This window comes from Gymnoscopelus microlampas (assembly GCF_963454915.1).
Source record: "Gymnoscopelus microlampas genome assembly, chromosome: 22".
NCBI classification, from domain to species: Eukaryota; Metazoa; Chordata; class Actinopteri; order Myctophiformes; family Myctophidae; genus Gymnoscopelus; species Gymnoscopelus microlampas.
This window is the reverse complement of record NC_139959.1, coordinates 22,144,035-22,166,534: the sequence shown is the minus strand read 5'-3', so window position 1 is coordinate 22,166,534 and position 22,500 is coordinate 22,144,035. Positions and strand designations below refer to the sequence as shown.

General features: G+C 43.6%; 1 protein-coding gene across 2 annotated transcripts in view; it reads right to left on the bottom strand.

The window, feature by feature from the left end:
* ntng1a (netrin g1a) overlaps positions 1-22,500 on the bottom strand; it is a 161,796-nt gene that overhangs the window by 58,042 nt on the left and 81,254 nt on the right. For both annotated transcript variants that reach the window (XM_084049256.1, XM_084049257.1), the window contains exon 4: positions 8,268-8,440. In XM_084049256.1, coding sequence (XP_083905382.1) covers positions 8,268-8,440 — 173 coding nt within the window. The remainder of the gene's footprint in view (positions 1-8,267; positions 8,441-22,500) is intronic.

Here is a 22,500-nt window from a genome sequence, read left to right as displayed (position 1 = left end):
ATATACTTTATATTGACCCCCCAAGTTCTAATCATCATAAATTATTATTACAAACGATCTAATATGGTTCTCCAGTACAGAGTGCAGTGGAGAAAAAAATCAACCGTTGAGGGATCAGTTAGGAACAAATTGTCGCTGTCGTGTGACATACCTTGTATGTCCAAAACAGTTGTAGTGTGATGAAGTAGGGCATTCATTTGTGAATTTCTTTTGTGGAAAATATAGCTGCAAGCAGCAATACGGAGGCAAACAATGCAATATGCACAATAAACCATAGACACAAAATAGACAGAATTTGATCAAAAGTGAAAAATGTAAATTTATACACTTTAAAAATATATATATTATTATTATTAGAGTGTGTGTTCAGTGACAGGGGTCTCCCCATCCCTGCAGCTCTGTAGTAAACAGAAAATGCATTTTCAGGGAAGGATAGCAATTTCATCTATATAGGATACAGGATACACCCTCAACTTGCTGATGGTACTCTCTGGTGGCAAGCTAGAAGACTTATCTATAGGGCCGGTTGCAATTTGCGACAGGTGTATCTTTTAGTTTTGAATGAGGATAGGGAATGGTTTGATGGTTGGTGGTAATGCATTCATCCCCATGTTTGTGTTGAGTGGGCAATTTGACCTGCCGCGGTACACAGAAGTCTAACATGTTTGATGTATGCCCATATATTAAGTTCTGTGTTAGGCATGCCCAATTGCCCCACAGGGCGCTCATGCATAAGTGCACAGACACTGATTTTCTTCCGCTCCATGTTAATGAATGCAGCCGTTCTCACTGGCCGCACACAGAGGCTCCCCTCGCACATGTGAAAAGCGAAAAAGTTTTTTCCACACACATTCCCATTGAAATGCATTGACCAGACATCCTGCTGGGGTAGGTTTGGCGAGGACAGTCAATCGCACACAATCCTCTGCACACAATAATAATATTTTTTGGTGGTAATTCCCGAGCCACTGCAACTCTAAAACTGAGCTTGAGAGAAAGAAGTACATTTAATTAACAAAAGAGCTTTGAAAACAACTTGCTGAGTGCTGAGGGAATTCTGGGAATTGTAGTCTATGTAGCTAGGCGCAGAATATCTTATGGAAGGCTTACTTTTTTCACATACAAACTTCTCTTCATCTGGGATTTTAGATAATGGTCCATAGATTGTGTGTAGAAGGTTTCACAGTCACACAGATTGCAAAAAAATCACAGGAGAAGTTCAAATGTAAATGTTTTTCCACACAATTCAAAATGACGGAAGATCTAAAGATCAACGGTCAAAGTGGCAAAGGTGTTCCTCATGAGGTGACGCATATGTGTAATGAAGTTTCATGACTGTCGGTCAAACGCCTGTTCAAAGTTTGCATTTTTCAATTGAGTGACACCCTTTGGCTAATGGTTTTGAGTTTCTTTTTTTGGGCCATTTGCCATAGCCCTCTACCAAGTTTCGTAAAAAACGACTGCACGGTTAAATCAGAACTGAAAAAAAGTCGAAAGAATATTCAAACCAACAAATACAAAAGGGTGCCTACGCACTGCGTGCTTGGCCCCCTAATGAGGAGATACAAGGTTTCTGCCCGACAGCGAAGAAATGAAGTTAGGCTGCATTATGGGTCAAGTGCACTGCACTATGCACATGAGCTCTGGCAGAGATGGTAACCCAGCCGTACATACGTGATGCTATGTGATATTTGATGAAAATCAATCTAAATCCATTTAGCCAATAATGACATTAAACAGCCCCCAGACCATGCAACTTCAATGGTGATGTTAATTTTATTCATTGATCTTTTGTTTAACTTGAATAGAAGCTCTAGTGCGTGATCTCTGACGCATGCATGCTCAGGATATTTCATCACTCGTCTATTATTATTTCATTAGGGTGTGAGTGTCGGCAATTCTATATTGATACGAAGCCTTATAGAAATGCATATTCGGAAAAATGGGTGCATATATTAAGGAGATTATACCAAACACTTCATTCAGTTTCAAGCAGAATTAATTGCGCCCAGACTGTACAAAGATGTGTTAGCAACAACACATTACTGAAACAATCTCACTGTCAAGTGTCATTCCTCTGGATATTATTTGCTTCCAGTGGTGTAAAGTAGCTAAGTACATTTATTTAAGTACTGTACTTTTACAGTACAATTTTGAGGTACTGTACTTTTACTTAACAGGAGTATTTCCATTTTTCTGGACTACTTTTACTCCACTACAATTATTTGACAGCTTTAGTTACTAGTTACTTTGTAGATTTGGATTATTATTGCAAAACATACAGAAACCACTTCAGCCCTATACATTTCGGCCATTTAAAATAGCCGATCTACAAGCTCACAATGCGTCGCATTGTGAGCTTGTAGATCGGCTATTTTCAAAAGATTTTTATACATTTTGAACACTTGTGAAAAAGGACATTCTGCATAATGAGTACTTTTACTTTCGGTACTTTAAGTACATTTTGATTCCAATACTTTTGTACTTTTACTCAAGTCAATTTTGAATTTTGGACTTTTACTTGTAACAGAGTATTTCTACATCGCGGTATTGATACTTTTACTTAAGTACAAAATGTGAGTACTTGTTCCACCACTGTTAGCTTTTAAGTGCCACTCTCATGCTGTTTTTTCCAAAAGGAAGAAGAAAAAGAAAGAAAGAAAACTGCCTCACCGAACACACAAGGTTTCCCATGGGGTGGCAGACTGTCCCATGTGGTGATCAGTCAGGCAAAGGCCTGCAGGTCAGGGATTAGGCTAGTAATCATTATGATGAGGATCCATAAAGTCTGAGCCTTGCTTCAGTCAAAGCTCTGTACCGGATGGATCAAATAAGCAAATCGTTTTAAAAATATTGTAGCGGATACAGTACTTGTATCTTAAACATGCTCATAGAGAGAGGACAGCTTCAGATAACAAAAAATCACTATACTTGATCGTATTTTGTCTGTATTTGTGTTGTCAGTACCCGTACAACATTAAAGGTATAGGGTAGGTGATATTTGTATTTGTATAAATTTTTTGTGATTTTTTTTTTGTTAAAAGGTTAAAGCACTATATTCTGATAGTAAGCATTGCTATAGAGTGTTTGTTCAATAACTAGGGGTCTCCCCATCTCTCCACCTCTTTAATAAACAGAAAATACATTTGACAGACGTCCTCTCATATGTAATGGTGGATAGAGCTCCTGTAATGAGCATCGAATTAAAAGCCCTCCAGCGAGCCATACACGGACGGCCCAGCCAAGACTATAGGTTTTGACCTAGTCTTGCTTTTTAAATGTCTCGTTTACTGTGGCAACAAAACTTCTCACGCAGAACAACTCCATAAAACAACGACCCCACTCATAAACCTCGCTCAGTGTTTAACTTCCTATTGCATTTGCTATTGATTTGCTGTTCGGGTATCACGGGGACAGCAATAAATGAAATTCAGGGTTATTGACTCTGAGTTTTAATTGGACTGCTTGAGGGACTTGTCATCGTGTAATGAGAGCTGTTTGTATCCAGAGAGGCAGACGGACCATAATGGAAATAAGTCAGACCTCTTTTTTTTACAAGCCTAGATAAGGTTGAGATGAATTTAAGCATGTAATGTGTTTTTAAAAAATAAAGAAAATAAATTGCGAAAGAAACACAGAGACACAGTTATCCCAGAAATGTAGAAAAACCTTGAACAAACAAACTTTTTTAAATGAAAGTACAACATTAGTATCAAGGAATGGTCATGATTAAGTGGCAGCGATCATATAAAGAGCTTCCCTGAGAGAAATCCACCTACAGTATGTGTTCACCTATGTGTTATATACCCTGAAATGCTATGTGTTCAAACCAGGGACCCAGCCTAACATAAGTTTATCTTCATCTATGTGTTTTCAAAACAATGCAATTTGCGATCCAATCAGCGAGGCAGTGATAGGTCAATGTCATTGTTGATTGATTGACGACGCTAACCAATCAACTATGACACTGACCTTGTTTCCAGATAGAGACAAACATTGAGCAAGAGCCTCCCACCAATGACAGATGAATGACTGTGGCAGCCAAAAAAGAAGAATAAAATAGTTGGTCACCATGAAACTACAGTAAACACAGGAGCAGAATTCAGAAGGTGTGGCGAGAGCTTTGGGAGTGAATGAAGGCAGGCACAGAGTTGTGAGTTTATAAATCCTCTATTTTCACTATTTTTGATTAATGCCGTGACCAAACTAGGGACGCCAGGTTGAAAGTGGTTAACTGAACACGACGACATGTGTGGGGAAGGCCTGAGGCATTGGTTTTCAAAGTCAAGGGTCCTTGGGGTTCCAGGGGGTCCCCAGCAATCATTTTAACCATCATTTTAATCCATTTATACGTTGGCTATTCAAAACTACAAGCTCACAGTGTGTCTCTTTGTGCCATGCTGAGAGCTTGAACATCTGCTATTTTTGAAAATTTCAGAAAAAATACGAAAATCTTTGGAAAATATGTAATTTTTTCTTCTATTCTGGGGGTCCCTGTAACAGAACCTTTTCAGATGGGGGTCCGCGGCCAAATACATGCAATTTTGGGGTCCTTGACATGGAAAAGTTTGAGAAATACTGGCCTGAGGAATGTAACATGATTGAACGTCTGTGGTCCAGAACGAACACTGTCTTTTTCAGTGTGGCAGGAAAATAGCAATCAACTTCTCACTTCCCAAGTGCGAAGTATGATGTCATTACAGCCGCATAATGCCCGCTGACCATTTCACCAACCCCACCTAAAAATTGTGTTCCAGCGAGCGTGCAGGTGGTGCATTGTGACTGCCCACTTCTTCCATGGCCTCACGTATATCTCCCAGACGGCCTCGAAATCCGCAGCGCCAACCGTATTAACCGACATGAGCCCACACAAGGCTGCCGTTGAGCCTGCCAGCAGGTGAACACTCTCCCCAAACCCCCGGAGTACCGGTGACAACAACATTGGTCACACGGCATCTGAAGCCTCATTTCTGCTCCGTTGCATGACAGTGTCGCGCACCAAAAAATAGCCGACCTACAAGCTCACAAGGCGGCGCGTCTGCAGCGCCATGTGAGCTTGTAGGTCGGATATTTTCGCCGCGCAACGCCGCCGTGCGACAAAGTATACGTACATTGGGCTTGAGCCAGAGAACATTTATAAGGCTGTCGTGGGAGTCCACTTTTATGTATGTTGCTCTTTATGTCTGTGCTCAGGAAAAAGCGATTTTATTCTTCTCTCCCTCTCTCCCTCTCTGACTCTCTCTGTCTGTGTCTCTCCTGTCTGTCTGTCTGTCTGTCTGTCTGTCTGTCTGTCTGTCTGTCTGTCTGTCTGTCTGTCTGTCTGTCTGTCTCTCTGTCTCTCTCTGTCTCTCTGTCTCTCTGTCTGTCCGTCTCTCTCTCACTCTCTCTCACACTCTCCTCCGCGGCTCGGCTAACCTCCTGTGGTTCCCTTGGCACCCTTGGCCGTAGTGAAATGAACTGCCACGGGTAATTCTAAAACTGATCCCTCTCTGTCTGTCTCCCATGACACAAGGCGGGTGCAGTGGAGAGAGAGAGAGAGGGAGAGAGAGACTGAAACAGCACTCATCTGTGACTGAGAGTGATGCCCACTACTCCTCCATCACGTACATACATATGTCCCTTTTTTATGAGTCACCCCCACTCCGTCCTCCCTTCCTTTTTTTCCTTCCTCTCTCTCCTCTTTCTCCTTGCCTTGTCCTGTCAGAGATACAGTGTGACAGCGTGTTGAGAGGATGTACCCCATCCCCACCGTCCCGCCCCCAAGGGTGATCCATCGATCTTGTTAACCAATCTCGTTACCCATCACTTGATGGCCACGGTAGAAAGAAATTAAATCTTAATTACATTTTCGTCTTTGACAAATTTGCCTCCACTGAGCCGGGCATATGCTCACTAGGTTCAGCGTGTGTGTGTGTGTGTGTGTGTGTGTGTGTGTGTGTGTGTGTGCGCGCACGCTCACTGGTTTTAGAGTGTGTATGTGGGATGGGGGGCAGAGACAGACGGACAGACAGCGAGTGGACAGAGATGTAGAATCAGAATGGGCTGTGATTGGGGTCTGAAAATCGCAAAACAGCACAAGGAGCAGTTTTTCAAAAGTTGTTTATTGGTTTTATTTTTTATTTTCATCCGGTGCATTTTTCTCAATTCTGGGGGGGACAGCCATGAATTCCTATAGATCTTTCACAGCATTATTACACTATGGATTTTTGCCCTCGCCAAGTCAACGTGTAATAATGCACTTTGTACTAAGAATGTCTTTCATCACTCGCGGGACAGTGTGTGTGTGTGTGTGTGTGTGTGTGTGTGTGTGTGTGTGTGTGTGTGTGTGTGTGTGTGTGTCTGCACTTGGATGTGCTCCCGTGCATGTGTGTCCGCTTTCTTAATAATGTGCTGTCAATCTGAGGTCTGGGAATTGGCCATTTCACTAACCCTCCCTAAGTCTCATAACTCTGAACCCCGGGGACGAAAGAATAAGCCATCAGCCGCCAGCCTGCAGACATCCAACGCCAGAGAGAGAGAGAGAGAGAGAGAGAGGGAGAGAGAGAGCAGGAGTCACAATGGATGCAATAACAAAAGGAAGTGGGGATAAGACCGGGTTTAGAAATGCCAGCACACTCCAACTAATAGCCACCACTCCTTGTCGTGCCTCTGTCGTATATAGCTGCCAACTGACATTCCTAGATCCTTGTGTGTGTGTGTGTGTGTGCGCGCGTGCTTGTGTGTGTGTGTATGCGTGCGAGCGAGCGCATGTGTCTGTGTGTGTGTGTGTGATATGTGATAGTCTAGAAAGGGGCAAAGGAGCGAGAGAAGACGAAAAAAGAAAGCAAGACTTGGTAGAAAGTATGCCAGCAGGAAGAAGGGTCTACACAGTAAAATCCTCAGCGTTGATTGAACTCTGAAGAGGGTGAAAACGGACGCGCAGGTCCGTTTTCACCCTCTTCAGAGTTCAATCAGCGGTCCGGGGATTTTAACAGTGTAGAACGCAGCACCTGCCGCCATCTGGCCGGCATGGGGGTGCATCCTTGCAAAGAGCATCCCTGCGCTGCAAACGCCAGCTGTATTCCACTTTCCGCGCGTCTGTATAGAAGACTATGGCGAGTCCGTAGCCTCCGGACAGGACATGTGACCTCCTTACCAGTAGCGGTATCTGCCTGCGGCGGTGACCGGGTCAGAGGTCGCACTCGCACTGTGTCTGTCCTCTCTGTAACTTAGTACAGCCTTTCACTTCAGATGCGTTACAGTAGCATGCTAGCTGGCTTACGAATGGCGTGCAATAGGCCACGTCAGAATGTATGTAAACAAGCGGGTAGTAGGGGGGTATTTCTTTTTTTAAAGATATTTTTGGGGGCTTTTTCTGCCTTTATTGATAGGTAAGGCTGACAGGAAATGGGGAGAGAGATGGGGGGGTGACACACAGCAAAGGTCGTCGGGGTTGGCCATCGAACCGGCGACACGCCGTCAAACTAGATTACCAGCATAAGGTGGTATGCGCCTGGACCGCTAGGCCAGCGGGCGCCCCCCATTAGTGGATATGCCGCATCCTGCCCAGCCTACAGTACCTGGAAGTCTACAACTTGAACAAAATATTGGCAGTTATGCCGACTGTTTGGGGCTTTGAAATCAAATGCTACGTATAATGAAACTAGGACTACGCTTTGAAGTCTAAACAAACACACACAAACACAGTCATCCCACATACTGTAAACCTTAACCCACAGAACAGAATACGCATCACCACTCATAAGAGTAACAATACAGAACACCTTGAACCTTGGGGATAAAGACGCCCACACTGTTTATGTAATGGTGATGCGACCTATGGCTGCAAAGCTCCATGCCATGATGGTTCACATCATGCATGTGGGTGTGCTTTTATGTACTGTATTTGTACTTTAGCCCAGTGGTTCTCAAACTTTTTCATGTCAAGGACCCCCAAATGAATGTATGTATTTGGCCGTGGACCGACCAACATTTTTCAATCAACATTTTTGAACAATTGCCAAAGTATATATTTATCAAATATGGATAAAGTAAATGATTGTGATGCTATGCTAACACATTCTGCTGGATCCCCCTGAAGGATCCCTGGGGGACCCCAGTTTGAGAACCAGTGCTTTAGCCCGCTCTTTTGTAATTGACTTATTAACCCTGCACGGATGCAAACATAATCTCCGTATCACGTGGGCATGTGTGTGCACGTATGTTGATATACTGTATACTGTCCTGTGGTATACGTGTGAACGTGTGCGCTGCGTGTGTATACTCACAGATATTAGCCGTGCCCTTGGGGATGGGTAGGTAGGAGCCGGCACTCCACGTCCGCCCCTGGTAGTTCCTCTTGCAGCGGCCGCAGTCGGGGCCTGTGGTGTTGTGCTCACACTCGCAAGCCAGCCTCTCTTTGTCGAACACGCAGCTGTTGGCGTGAAGGTTGCACTTGCACCTGTCAGCAGCAGAGGAGAGAGTGGTAAAAAAAAGAGAGAAGAACAAAGCTACCTGTACTGTACGTCAAACGCTTACTGAGTCACTTTCTGTCTTTTCAGTGCATGTAAAGGGCAGTGCGTCCTTGACTGGCATTTTCAAGACGCACCAACTCTCGCCTCCCGCTCGACGTAGCTAGGCGCCACTCGGCGGAGCACGTTGATTCCACATTCATTCTTTTCTCTCACCCCTCCCCGCTCCTCTTCTTTGCCACCCGCCAAGGCCCCCAGGTTTTAATTGTCTCATCGGAGGACACTTAATCGCGCTGAGGTCACATCGGGTGGGGTGGGGTGGGACACGGCAAGGTTACGGTGGGCCGAGAATGAGAGAGGAGAAGGATTGTGTGTGTCCGTGTGTACGTGTATTGGGGAGTGGGAATGGTGAGAAGTCCTGCTGCGTGTTGGGACCCCTTAAGCACCGGGAAGATTATCCGTCTGCGGTACGTGCAAGGCAGTGGGAGTGCTTCTTTTTGTCTGGAAAGAGCATGTGTTGCTTAAGGCAATGGGGTTCCAGGGGGTCCCCAGAAAAGGTAGTTAATACATTATCACAATCCTTTTAACCATGTAATCCATTTATACATTGGCTATTCAAAAACAGCTGAACCCCATGGTTAATACGGAATAACATATTTTTGTAAGGTTGTCGAATGAATTTGAATTGCCTGTCGTCATATTTATGATGTCGTCATTAAAACAAATCCTTGAAGAAGGTATTCTCAAATAAAATGTTCAATTTCAAGGAAGTGATTAATCGAACTAAATTAGTTGGTCTTTCAACATTATGTAATTAGTGTGGTTTATTTTAAATTGATGCTATGAATTAAAGTCATACTCTAGGAGTTTCTTACAGTATACTGTGTGTACACACACACGCACACGCTCACGCACACGCACACGCACATGCACACACTGTATTATATAATTTTTCACTGGCATATTTTTCACAATGTCTGCACCCTACAGTACATTTCCCCCTGATACAGGTATGCAAATTTAGGGCTTGCACAGGAAATGATACATGCACGCACACAGGAAATATCATGGAAAGTAAAATGCAGAAGAGCCTGTGGCTGATGGCTAGCCAGGTTAACTGCAGCAACAAACCTAAACATATCAATGTGGTCTGAACCACATCAAACATAATCCTAGGGTTGGGATCCTTTAGGATTTTAACGATTCCGGTTCCTTAACGATTCCCTCTTAACGGTCCAATTCCTTAACGGTTCCTTTTTCCAAATGGACCCTTAGAGGTCTGTACCTCTCAGAGTGTACACATGTTTGTACACTCTCAAGAGTTATGGTGGTCCATGAAATTATAAAGTTTGAGAATGTAATGGCTATTTTAGAATGCCAACCTGTTATGTATCTATCTATATTTTGGCCCTAGAATAGTAGTCACACAGCAGGGTTCTTTAGTCGAGTCAAACACTTTTCTCAACAGCTGTCAATCTAACAGCTGATCTGGATCTCCCATGCTACATTCACTGTGTCAGCGATTTGTATGTGTGTAGCTATGTCTGTGTCGATCTTATCTTTAGTCCAGACCTTCTATGACCATTTAGGAGAGCATCCTTAACTGCGTATTTGTCTCTCTTATAATTAGTACATACCTTATATGACTATTTAGGATAGTATCCTTGGTACAATGTGGACTATAAAGACTGTGTAAGATGGGTGTTTGGGAGGCTGGTGCCCGGATGGGCTGTGGGAGCAGGGTGAAAGCCCTGCTCCTCATTGTTGCTGTATGCTGTCTTTGCTGAAAATCTTCCGAATAAACAACCTTAAAACTTCATCCGAACGGAATATTATTTTTCCATAACAAGAACCACCGGTATTGTAATTGTACAGCAGACGTGAAGTCCACATACCAGCTCTGACAGTGTGATAAAACCGCTTCCGGAAACGGTTCCAAATGTGATGGAACCGATTCCTGGTTCCTACATTCTGGATCCGGTTTCTCCGGTTCCGGACCCCAACCCTACATGATCCAGTGCTAGAGAGAGAGAATATGAGCTACTGCCCAACCACCAAGACTTTGGTTTGATTCCTCCACGGTGACTCCAGCTTGGCCTTGCACGCCAACAACGCAATTGGCTGTGTTTGTACATGTGTGTTATAACAATTACTTTCTAATTAAATGACAAAAGGTTCTAAATAAATAGCAATGTTGAAATTGAGAAGTATGGACTTAAAGCAGTACTATGTAACTTTCCTCTTCGATCCCGTATTTGAACCCGGTTTCCTGTCCAAGTGCTGATGTTATTTTTACCATTGAGCTAATAGAGCGGCCTGCTTAAAGTACTATATTCTGATAATAATCATTGCTACAGAGCGTTTGTTCGCTCTCCAACTTCGCTCTCCAACTTCGCTCTCCAACCCAACGCGTTGGGGTCTCTCCAACTCTTTAGTAAACAGAATATATGTACATTTTCAGGTAGGTGACAAAATGTAAGCCAATCAGGAGAGAGCACTGAAAATGCATACATCTGTTTAATAAAGAGCTGGAGAGATATGGAGACTCCTTTCACTGAACAAACACTCTATATCAATGAGTACTATCATAATATAGAGCTATTTAACACTTATTTTAACCAAAGTAAATCACTTACCCTACCTTTAACTGAAATAAGATTTTTGTTATTACAGAGAGAGTACTGGCGGGGAAAAAAAGGAACATTGTTGGTTCAAAAGTGAACCCTACTACAGCACATGGATCCCACAGCTGAGAGTAATAGAAGTGCGCAGCAGTGTTGAAGTTGATGCTGTTTTTTTCAGCCCAAGAGAGACGGTGAGACAGAGAGGATAATGGTGTTGGTTGTGCTCACTCCCAGCCATGGCGTGTAACTGTACTCTCCTGTGGGGACCTGTGCCACAGCCTTTGTAGTGGTGTGTCCATTCAACACCCCCCGGTTAGCAATGGCAGTGGATACAAGATAAGACAGGCCCAGGCCAAAACCTGACATGTCACACTGACACATGATCACATCTGCTCCCCAGCCATCGGCGCACATGACTCCCCAAGACATTCCCTTTTTATCTCCACTGTAATGTTTTCTCCCATGTCTATCTGTGTGTGCTCCAAACCAGTGTTGTCAGATTTTGCGAGAGAAATAAGCAACCATGTCTGTGGATACAAGCCCAAAAGAAGCGACTATAGGCCAGGGGTCGGCAACCCTTTTGACATGGATAGTCAGTGTGCCATAACATTAAGTTTAATTATGAGACACTGCATCAAAATGCTATATTTCCAACTGATTTTGATTACATAATACAATGCAATACATAACAACCTTTTTTTCCTTCTTTACAAATATTGTCTTTCACATCAGGATGTAATGATCATTAGACAATAACCCACCTATCTCCCAGACTCCCTCCCTAGTCAGAGTTATCGGTTTGAATGAATGTAGAATTATGAGCAGGATGTCATTTGCATATAAATGTGAGGGGACTTAATTTAACTGACTAAACTTTGTTTAATATATTTAATTTAAAAAAAAAAAGAAACTCTCTCTCACTCTTATGCCAGTGTGCCAGTGATCGCCCTCCCTCCCCTGTGCCAATGTTGGCACCCGTGCCTAAGGTTGCCTCCCCCTGGACTAGGCTATGGCTATTTGGATATAGCCGATGTACAAGTTCACAACACGGCGCGATGCAATGCGTTGTGAGTTTGTAGATCTGCTATTTTCAACAACAAAAAAACAGAGAACCACTGGTTTAACATTAAGAAACAAGCCCAAAAAAACGCAACCACCAATATTTACAAGCAACTTTACAGAAAAATAAGCCTTAAGTCCCTTATAATAAGCAGACATGGCAACCCTGCTGCAAACCTTTTGTGTACATAGCCAGTAGGTCACCAACACCCCCACATTTTCCAATCGTTATCCAAAATGTATTGTTTGTTATTCCTTGGGTCATGGCGAAACTCCCCATATAGGCCACTCCAATTTCCGCTTAATCAGATTGTCCGTCAACCGTCATTTTTTCTCCTCCTCCTACAGATCTTGCACACTCACACTTATCCTACAAAGAGTATGTTCATTGGATTGGCTTCCAATGAACACATCGTCCTATCGATCCCTAATTTGAATCACTATTATTGAGGGGAATCTATACAACAGAGTGTCACAAATGACTTATCTTAGACGGACCCATAAATGTCACTGTTTTTACCTTTACCAATTTCCACCAAATTAGGTCCACACGATCTCAGGACTCATGTGACAATGAGTGTAAAAGTATAACACCCCATTTGGCTTCCAAAATTAGATCATGAACACAACATCCAATCAAACCCAAATTGGAATCACATGTTGAGGGGCGTCTATAGATCACAACTCAAAAAGCATGCCACAAATGTGACATATTACTGTATCCGGGTTTGTATACCCCCCCTCCCCCTCCCCCCCAAAACAACAACAAAAGCCATATAATATGGCATACAGATGTGCCACTTCAAAACTTCACACGTTACTGTTCTTTCCCTGAAACTGCAATGAAAATGCATTTTTTTCCTCCCTTTTCTGCCCTTAAAATGCACTGTTTTGCCCCTGAAAAGAAGTTGTCACTACACACCCCCACTTTTCCCTTCAACAGACATCCATATACATGAGAACAAAATAATGTGTGTTGAAGGAGGTGTCAGACTCATTATGAGGCGAAAGGTGATTTGACCAGTTGCTCAAATTAATTAGCATCATAAAAGCAGTGATCATCAAAAATAATTCAGCATTTTAAATGCCCTTCTTTGTCCCTCTTATTGCCCTGGGAATCCCCTGAAAATGTACTGTCTTGGCAATGGCAGGACATGTGAAGTTTTGAAGTGGCACATCTGTAATTATGATAGTTGTAGTCCATCTTGGTGTATTCAAAAAGTACTTTTTAGATATCGGCCACTTTTAAGACACACTGAGAGATAGAGACACAGATGGAAGGTGTCGAGGACAGAGATGACATGAGATTGCCCCTCTATCGGGTTCACTTACATCTTAGTGACTCCGGTGACAGCTGGCCTCTCTGATCCACACACACGCACACGCACACGCACGCACACACACACACACACACACACACACACACACACACACACACACACACACACACACACACACACACACGCCATCACCCCAGGCCCACAGACTCTCCAGCAGAAGCACGGCAGGCACAGCTTTAACACAGCTTATAGCTTGATCCTGGGATAAATATAACAATCCCCAGGAACAACGCACAGCCCCTCCTCGTAAACCAATCAGCAACACTCTGATCATCTCTGATCTCATCTGCAACTTGCCCTGGTGGTGTCAGAGGTCCTCGGGGCAAGGCTGGGCAATCAAACGAAAACATATCCAAACCGATTTACAACAAATAACCGAATTTGGCTTATGTAGGTTAATACGAATAATCGAGAAGCAGGTTTATTTTATTTATTTATTAAATATTAATGAATCGACATGAAAATAGAGTTTTTATAATCATTGATTACTCAGATTAACCACTTAACCCTGTATTATACTTTGTTGTACAATTTTGGGGTACAACATACAGTAGCAAAAATAGCTGATCTACAAGCTCACAACGTGTCGCATCGCGATGAATTGTGAGCTTGTAGATTGGCTATTTTAACTATCAAAAAATCCTTTATTAATCGCAATCAAGGCAAAAGTTTGAAATAATCGTGATATTGATTTGAAGTCTTATTACCCAGCACTGCTTGCCTGCTTCTAACAGGCCTCTGTTAGACTACCTTCAATGCCACACATGCACATGCAAATACCTCAAGATCGATATTGTGACGATAATATCGTATTGTGACGATGTCAAAAATATAGCAAAAATATTCGATCTACAAGCTTTACAATGCATCGCGATTGTCAACCTGGTCAAAGTATTCACACATGAAGACGTATTTATTTCACTTCAGTCGAAGTTGTTTTCGATGTTGCGTGAAGAAAATGTTCCCCTTCTTGAGCTGAATCAATCCATCTGCGCTTTAAGCCTTTCATAGGCACAGAAGGGCTATGTTTAGCGACTTGAACGAAAGGTTGATTATATACGTCTACTGTAGCTGCAAATGCCACGTACCGTAAGCATCTGTCTCTATTATGATTGCCTGTTTAAATTGATTGTTGGGTACTTTTATAATACATGGTTGAGAGTGGGTGAGTGATTTCCTCTGGTTAGGAACACATTTTAGAAAAGACAGGAGGGAAAAAGCTAAGTTACGAGTTATGACAACCTTCATAACAATGTAGTGTAGTCAAAACTAAACTAGTTAATTTCAAGGTGTGATTATAAGTACAGGGTGTTGGGTGTATCTAGGACACTCACCTACACTTATCTGACTATAATCTGTAGACATATCTTTTTTTAATACACATAACATATTTCCAAGGAAAAAAACATAATTTGACACTATTTTCCATTTATTTGTAAATCCAGGTGTTCATGGTTTTCCAGGATTTTGCATGGGCACTCTGCAGGGAGCACACAGCCTGTTCAAGTGCTGTTTAGTTTTAAAAACTGTCACACGGTCACACCGTAGGCTACATTATTGTTTAGCCTCACTTCTCGGCAGTGTAAATGTGTTTGCACACAAGACATCCTCACACCTGTGTGTTGTTGCACCAGGTGCGGATAAATAACTTCTGTGGAAACCGATCATCATTAACCACTTTCAGCTTGGAGTCCCTATCTTGGGAAGGTCATTGTGGGCCATTTACAACCTCACAGCTGAGCTTTTCTATACGCAACACTGGTATGACAAATTATAAAGCAGCGGTTGATTCTACCCGGGGTCTACTGCAGCATGTATTGTTTTCTTTCAAACCTTGAATACAGTATGTGATGCCAATAAATCAGCTATCGTTGGTTCCGTTGATTCAAGCCGGAATTCAATCAATTGATCGATCATTAAAATGATGGCCTTGCATGCTCTGAAAATGAGACCATCACAGTTGTTCACAAAGGTTTGGGAACAACAGTGCTAAATCAATGCCTACATTTTACCCTGTACTCTGACTACTCTCCTCCTCCTTTTTCTGCAGATGTGGATGATTTTGAGGCAGGGGTCATTAGACCATTTTCATTGGAGCATTTGGCTCCAGACAATGTTAGTTTTATTGAAGTACAGTACAAAAGTAAAAGACCTCGTTCAGAAGCTCAATTACTCTCAGACCACATTGGACTAGGGCTTCAGTCACTGGCAGTGTAATAAAATAAAATAAAATAATAAAATAAAATAAAATAAAATAAAATAAAATAAAATAAAATAAAATAAAATAAAATAAAATAAAATAAAATAAAATAAAATAAAATAAAATAAAATAAAATAAAATAAAATAAAAACAGGGGCGCTCGGGTGGCGCAGTGGTAAAGTATCCGGCTTTGTCGAGCGTCTATACAAACACAATTGGCCAGTGTTCTGGGGAGGGAAGCCGGGCGGGGAGGGTGTCTCTGCATGTATTCCTACGGGCTATAGGGCAGCACATATGTCAGCATGGAGTGTTGGGCGAGAGGAGTAGGGCAAAGGCTCTACTAGGACGAAGGCTCTACGTCCTCCCAGTGGAGGCTCCTCACTGGCAGGTGAGTCAGTAGGATACAACAGCTGTGACAACACAAAAATGTGTGTGGGGAGGAATCAATTGGCCAAACGATTGGGGAGTAAAAGCGAAAATAAAATAAAGCAAAATAAAATAAACACACTGCTGACAGAGGCCAGAGAGCTCAGTGAATTGGAGGATGGATTAAATAGGAAAGGAAAACAAGATCACTAAATGAAAAGCTAAAACCGTTATGAATTGTTTTATTGTCTTGTAACTACAAGCAATGCTCATATACAGTACAATAGCCCACAGTATATGAGAGTTTACCCACAGTATATGAGTTTTTTTTGTTGTAAAGCCACAATCAGTGCCACGTTGCATTCTTCCAGCACGGCCCAATGTGCTGTTGGATTGAACACAAAACACTGATAAGCAGACATTTTGTTTAGTAATGCATGATTAGCTTATCGCGTGTCGTGGCTACATGAAGCGGGTGGCATAGAGGACTGCTTGCAACAAAAAAAAATCTGCTACTTTCATTGTGATTAGCTGTACAGTAGGTCTTCACCCTGTACTTTCTCTCTCTCTCTCTCTCTCTCTCTCTCTTTCTGTGTTTCTTCCCTTCTCTTTTCAAACCACTCTAGGCGATACTGGGGGGAAGAGGGGAGGGGGGTTCCGCCAGTCCACGACGAGGCCCCCCCTTTTTCGGGCGCTTAACCTTCAGCTCCCGTTAAATGGCACTCGCCGTGCCAGTCAGCCGCCACGGAGGCGACAGCTATATAGCTTAGCCAGCGGCGGGATGGTGGGCGAACGTCAGGAAAAGGGGCCCGCAGGGTCTCGTCGCCATCGGCAGTATTGGTACACCCTAATCACAAGTGGGTCCTGCAACCGCCAACCACCACCCGCCACTTAACGCTGCTGCTGCAGCAACGCGGAATCAGGAATGAGGTAAACGTTGCGTTTAATGCTATTTTAATGGCAAATCCTTTCCCTATTCCATCCCCGAGGGAGGGATGGGGGGGGGGGGGGGGGGGGGGGTCTTTTGGACACACCGCTCCAGCATCCTCCAGTGATAAATATTCATGCGGGGCTGAGGTGTTTTTTGTTTTGGTTTGTTTTGGTGCGGCTCTTTCAAATTGATATTGCTCGAGGCATTATTGAGTGTGCCAACCACCGGCTGTGAACAAAAGGTATTCATAAAATTACCCATGAGGCTATGAGCTCAAATCGCTCAGTCAGGTTTCTTCTGTGTTACAGAGCGGGAGAGAGACAGAGAGACAGAGAGAGAGAGAGCGAGCATCTCGACTCGAGTTTTTATTTCATTTTGTCTACTGAGAGACAGCCGCCCACGCATTCTTATATCTGACAAAAGTTGAAAGTTCCCCTTGAAATGTGGGAGACAGAAAATATTGTTAGGTGGGAGCTGATTTCCTCTTTCTTGGTGGAAATAGCGGGCCCGCCGAGGCTTCCTCTCTGCTCGCCTGGAGCAGAGCATCTCTGACCTCTGCAGTAATGGGATTCTGATTGACAGTGAGGGGGCACGCGGCATATTGCGCCTCCCCGCCGTCGATCCTATTAGCCGCGAAACAACAACGAGGCTGCACAAAGGCTGCACAAAGCGCCACAGCTCCGGCTAAATTGCCCTCTTCCCTCTTATCGCCTCATCCATTATCTATTGCCATTTGTTGCTCGCCGTCCCTCCCTCCCTCCCAACATCTATGTTGCTCATCGCGGCTTCCAAGCCATAAAGTATCAGCCGCTAATTAATAGCAATTATCCACAATCCGAGTCAACGCATCCCTTATGCAAGGCTGCTGATCCCAACAAATTAAGCAACACGGCCCTTAAGTGGGTTAACTAAGTGATGCAATTAAATTCCAATCCGACGCACAGGTGTTTTCATAATCAAGCAAATTGGGTCAAATACACAGCTAATAAATGTTGTCTTTGCTCGTGTCTGCATGTGATGTCTCCCGCAAAGGAAGGAGACGTGCACTCGCATGTTTGTGTCTGCACATGCGTGTGTGTGTGTGTGTGTGTGTGTGTGTGTGTGTGTGTGTGTGTGTGTGTGTGTGTGTGAGAGAGAGAGTGTGAGTGTCGCATACAGCAGCTTAATTATAGGTATTAAAATGAACTGGAATCACAGTCATGATTGCTAAATAAAGAGTCCTTGAGGTGTGTGAGCAGGTAATGTGCTGCAGCATATGGTATGGACAATTACACAAGCTCGCACTCATGCGCCCACGTACACATGTGCGTAGTACACACGCATGCACACATGCACACATGCACACACACACAATGCATACATGTCTAGGCCATAATAGGTTTGTCTACCTTATCCATGGCACTTAGTGTACATACGTACGTCACGTCATACTTACATACATACTTACATACATACATACATATGTAATGTACTGTACGTTCGTACATATATACATACGTACGTACGTACATACATACATACATACATACATACATACATACATACATACATATGTAATGTACTGTACGTTCGTACATATATACATACGTACGTACGTACGTACGTACATACATACATACATACATACATACATACATACATACATACATACATACATACATACATACACACACACACACACACATACACACACACACACATACACACATACACACACACATACATACATACATACATACATACATACATACATACATACATACATACATACATACATACATACATACACTGAGCTTCCCACACCTAAACTGCCCATTAACTTCGTGGGAGTCTTCTGTTTCCCACCTGATGTGTGGGAAGTGCAGTGTGGGATGTGAAGTGAGTTTGAATGGGGTTGGGGGATGAGGGGGGGGGGGGGGGGGGGGGGGGGCTGGGGGGCTGCCCTCCGCAGCACCCCGTATCCCTCTTCACCCCAATTCCTTCATCCCCTCTGTTCTCTCTCTCTCTCACTGCTCAGTGCTCTGTGCTGACAGGACTTAGCCAGGGAGACGCTCCGAGGCGTGGGAGAGTCCGCCAGCCTGCCGAGCTCCGCTCTATACACAGCTCTCCAGTCTGGGAAGAAGTACTCTGTGCTTAACGACTTAAACCCTATACTTGGTTGACCAGGAGTCCCCCAGGCCCAGGTCTCTATACTAGCGTCTTTTCTGTTTTCGCTCCACGTTAAATATCTTTGCTGAAAATAGCAGATCTACAACCTCACAATGCATCTTTCCACTTCCTAAATCAGTAAGTTAACAGAGACAGACAGATAAAACACACTTATATCCAGTGTTTGTAATAATAATCAAAATCTACAAAGTAACTATAGTAACCAGTTTTCAAATAAATGTAGTGGAGTAAAAGTACAAAATTTGGATCCGAGATGTAGTGGAGTAGAAGTAAAAGTATTGGAAATTAGAAATACTCAAGTAAAGTACAAATACCTCAACATTGTACCTACTGTAAGTACAGTACTTAAGTAAATGTACTTAGTTACTTTACACCACTGCTTTCCACCACTGCCTCGTTCTATGCCCTCCGCTCGCAAGCCTTCCGTAAAGTTGATAGTTTTGAGCCAGTAGATCTGCTATTAGTGGCGTACAACACCGGTGTGCGATCAAGAAGCCTATAAATCAGGCGTAATGGGTCCTGGCCTGACAACAAGAACAGCAGCTGCAGCAGCTTTTAGAAAAGCTGCCATATTGTATGAGTGAATATCAGTGAGTGAATATTTTATTTTGGATTTCGGATCGATAGAGCAGAGCGAGAGATGACCGGCATGTAAGGAAGGCTTCATTGTTTTACAATATGCAGTATAGGCTATATTCTTTATTATCCCTTTTGTTTAAGGACATGGATGAATATGACACCCATTTCAACTCATTGCACTCCAACCTATTTTCACAATTGTTTTATTTGTATGATTTTTTTCATGCTCACTGTCATGTTCCACTCAGAAATAATTGTTACACTAGAAACACCGCATCACAGTTGTATGCCTCTGCCAACTAGTTACCGTTTGCGTCCGTGTCTTGACCAGACCAAAATAGAGACTGGCGTCCCTATTTTGGGGATGTCATCCCCAAAATGCAAAAAAATAAATATATATATATATTTTTTTTGATTCACAGTAAAACATAAATAAATAAAAATCAGATAACAGATCTACAAGCTCACAACACATTGTGGGCCGTGCAATGTGTTGTTGTGAGCTTGTAAATCGGTTATTTTCACACAACACCACGATCTTCGTATACTTGGTCCTCACTAATGCTCATTTTATGGTATCATCTCTGTCTACTCTCTCTGTGTGTCAGAGGAGGGCTGTGGGAATTTCAGAAACCTGCCTACCAGTGACATCATCAGTAGGCAGGTTAAATGTTGCATTAATGCAAGCACAATGGCTTCTATTTCAGCTTGCTAACTTCCAGGAAGTGAAAGTTAACAGTGAAAGAGTGAATAGATGGAAATGGTGCCGTCTTATAATGACAATTAGTGAGAACCAATGATATGGAAATAAAGTTGAAAATGGGTGAATGCAGGTTCAAAGCCTGTGTCCTGTGTGTGTGTGTGTGTGTGTGTGTGTGTGTGTGTGTGCGTGTGCGTGTGTGTGTGTGTGTGTGTGTGTGTGTGTGTGTGTGTGTGTGTGTGTGTGTGATATGCGTGCCGTCTGTCTGCATCAATCAGCCCGGTGCATCCATCTATCGAACCCCCGGCATTACTAATGTATGGAGTCGGACATGCTATCCAAGCAGGAGTCAATCAAGGGGTCTTTACTGCGCGTGACACGGCAAGCCAGTTCAATAGAATCGACACGGTGTGCCTCAGTGATACCCGCTACTCTGCTAAAAAACTATTGGCTGCGGAGCCGGGGGATGGAGAGCGCACGGGGGTGGGGTGGGGGGGCTCCATCAACGTGGGGACAGGAGCGATAGGATTTCAAAGCGGGGGCCACAGCTTGGAGAGGGGGGGCGACACGAGGGATCTTGTCATCTTATAAGCGACGTTGATGATCAATGTCCTTAAAGGAGCCTGCAGAACCCCCAAAGAGGCCCGGGGCATTGATCAGTTTGGGTGGGTTAGTCCTCAGAGGGCCCGCAGGTTAGCCTGTACTTGACCTCTGCATGCATGCTGATGTGTACGCAATAAAATACATTTACTCAAGTACTGTTTTGATTATTATTAAAAAACATATTAACCACTTAAAAGGCCTATTATATTTTGGCTGATCTACAAGCCCACAATGCGTTGTGAGCTTGTAGAGCTACTATTTTCAAATAAGTACTCTCGACCTTTTGTACTTTTATATTGGGGGTATTGCTACTTTTACTCGTGTAAAAAATATCTGTATTTTTTTCTACCACTGTTTGTAAGCGTTTTAGAGAAAGAGCATGTGTGTGCGTACATCTGCATCCAACATTTTCCCATTCCAAGTCCTATATAGTGTACATCCTCTCATTTCTCCTCATTTCTCCTTAGTATTTTCCAGTGCCCTCACTTAAACCTGTAAATGCTTGCTGCAAAAAAAGGGGGTGTCAATGTCCATTAAACACTGGCTTCATCATCCCCACTGGTTACTTTACACTGGCATCTGACGTGCTACGCCCCCTATGGGCCATAATCTGAAGCCACAGCGGGGACCCAGAGAGCAGGTGTAATTACAGAGAATGCGGGCAGCTTCCCAAGTAGCATTAGCGCTAACTCTTAGCGTCTCGTTCCCCCCATGTGAGACCTCAGGCAAAGGGTCATTAACGGTTCCGGTGGGCGCGCGGCTCACTGTGGCGTGGAAAGACGAGAGGCTCTGATTGGCCAAGTTGGCCAACGGGGGGAGGCGACGTCTCTGTTGGATAAGTGCGAGGGTGCCCTCCCCGTGAAAAGATTAATGAGAACACCATGAGAGGGAGAACTGCTCGGAGGGGTGCTGTGGAGATGTGAGGAGCGTGCACGTGTGCGTGCGTGCGTACGTGTGTGTTTTATGTGCACGTGTGAGCAATGTGAGAGACATAGGGAGAGACAAGAGAGAGAGAGAGAGAGAGAGAGAGAGAGAGAGAGAGAGAGAGAGAGAGAGAGAGAGAGAGAGAGAGAGAGAGAGAGAGAGAGAGAGATTGTGTGAAAATATGTGCATTTTTATGTGCCAACCGGTGTGTGACTGTGTAGATGAGGTGAGAGGGGGGTGTGCGTGTGTGTGTGTGTGTGTGTGTGTGTGTGTGTGTGTGTGTGTGTGTGTGTGTGTGTGTGCGTGTCAGTGTTTAGGTACCTGGCTGCCCACCAACAGTTCCTTGTGAGTGAATTTCAACAGAGCAGTTGCTTTTAGAAGGTGCGTCAATTAACAATGTGCCTGTAAATCACCTTGAACATGAAATGTGCTCCAAATGTGCAAACACTTTAATATCACTCCCATGCCCATTATTAATCCCACACACACATTTCTGTGTGGGTGAGGAGCCCCCACTGGGAGGATGCACCTCTGTCCTACCGTTCCCCTTCAATA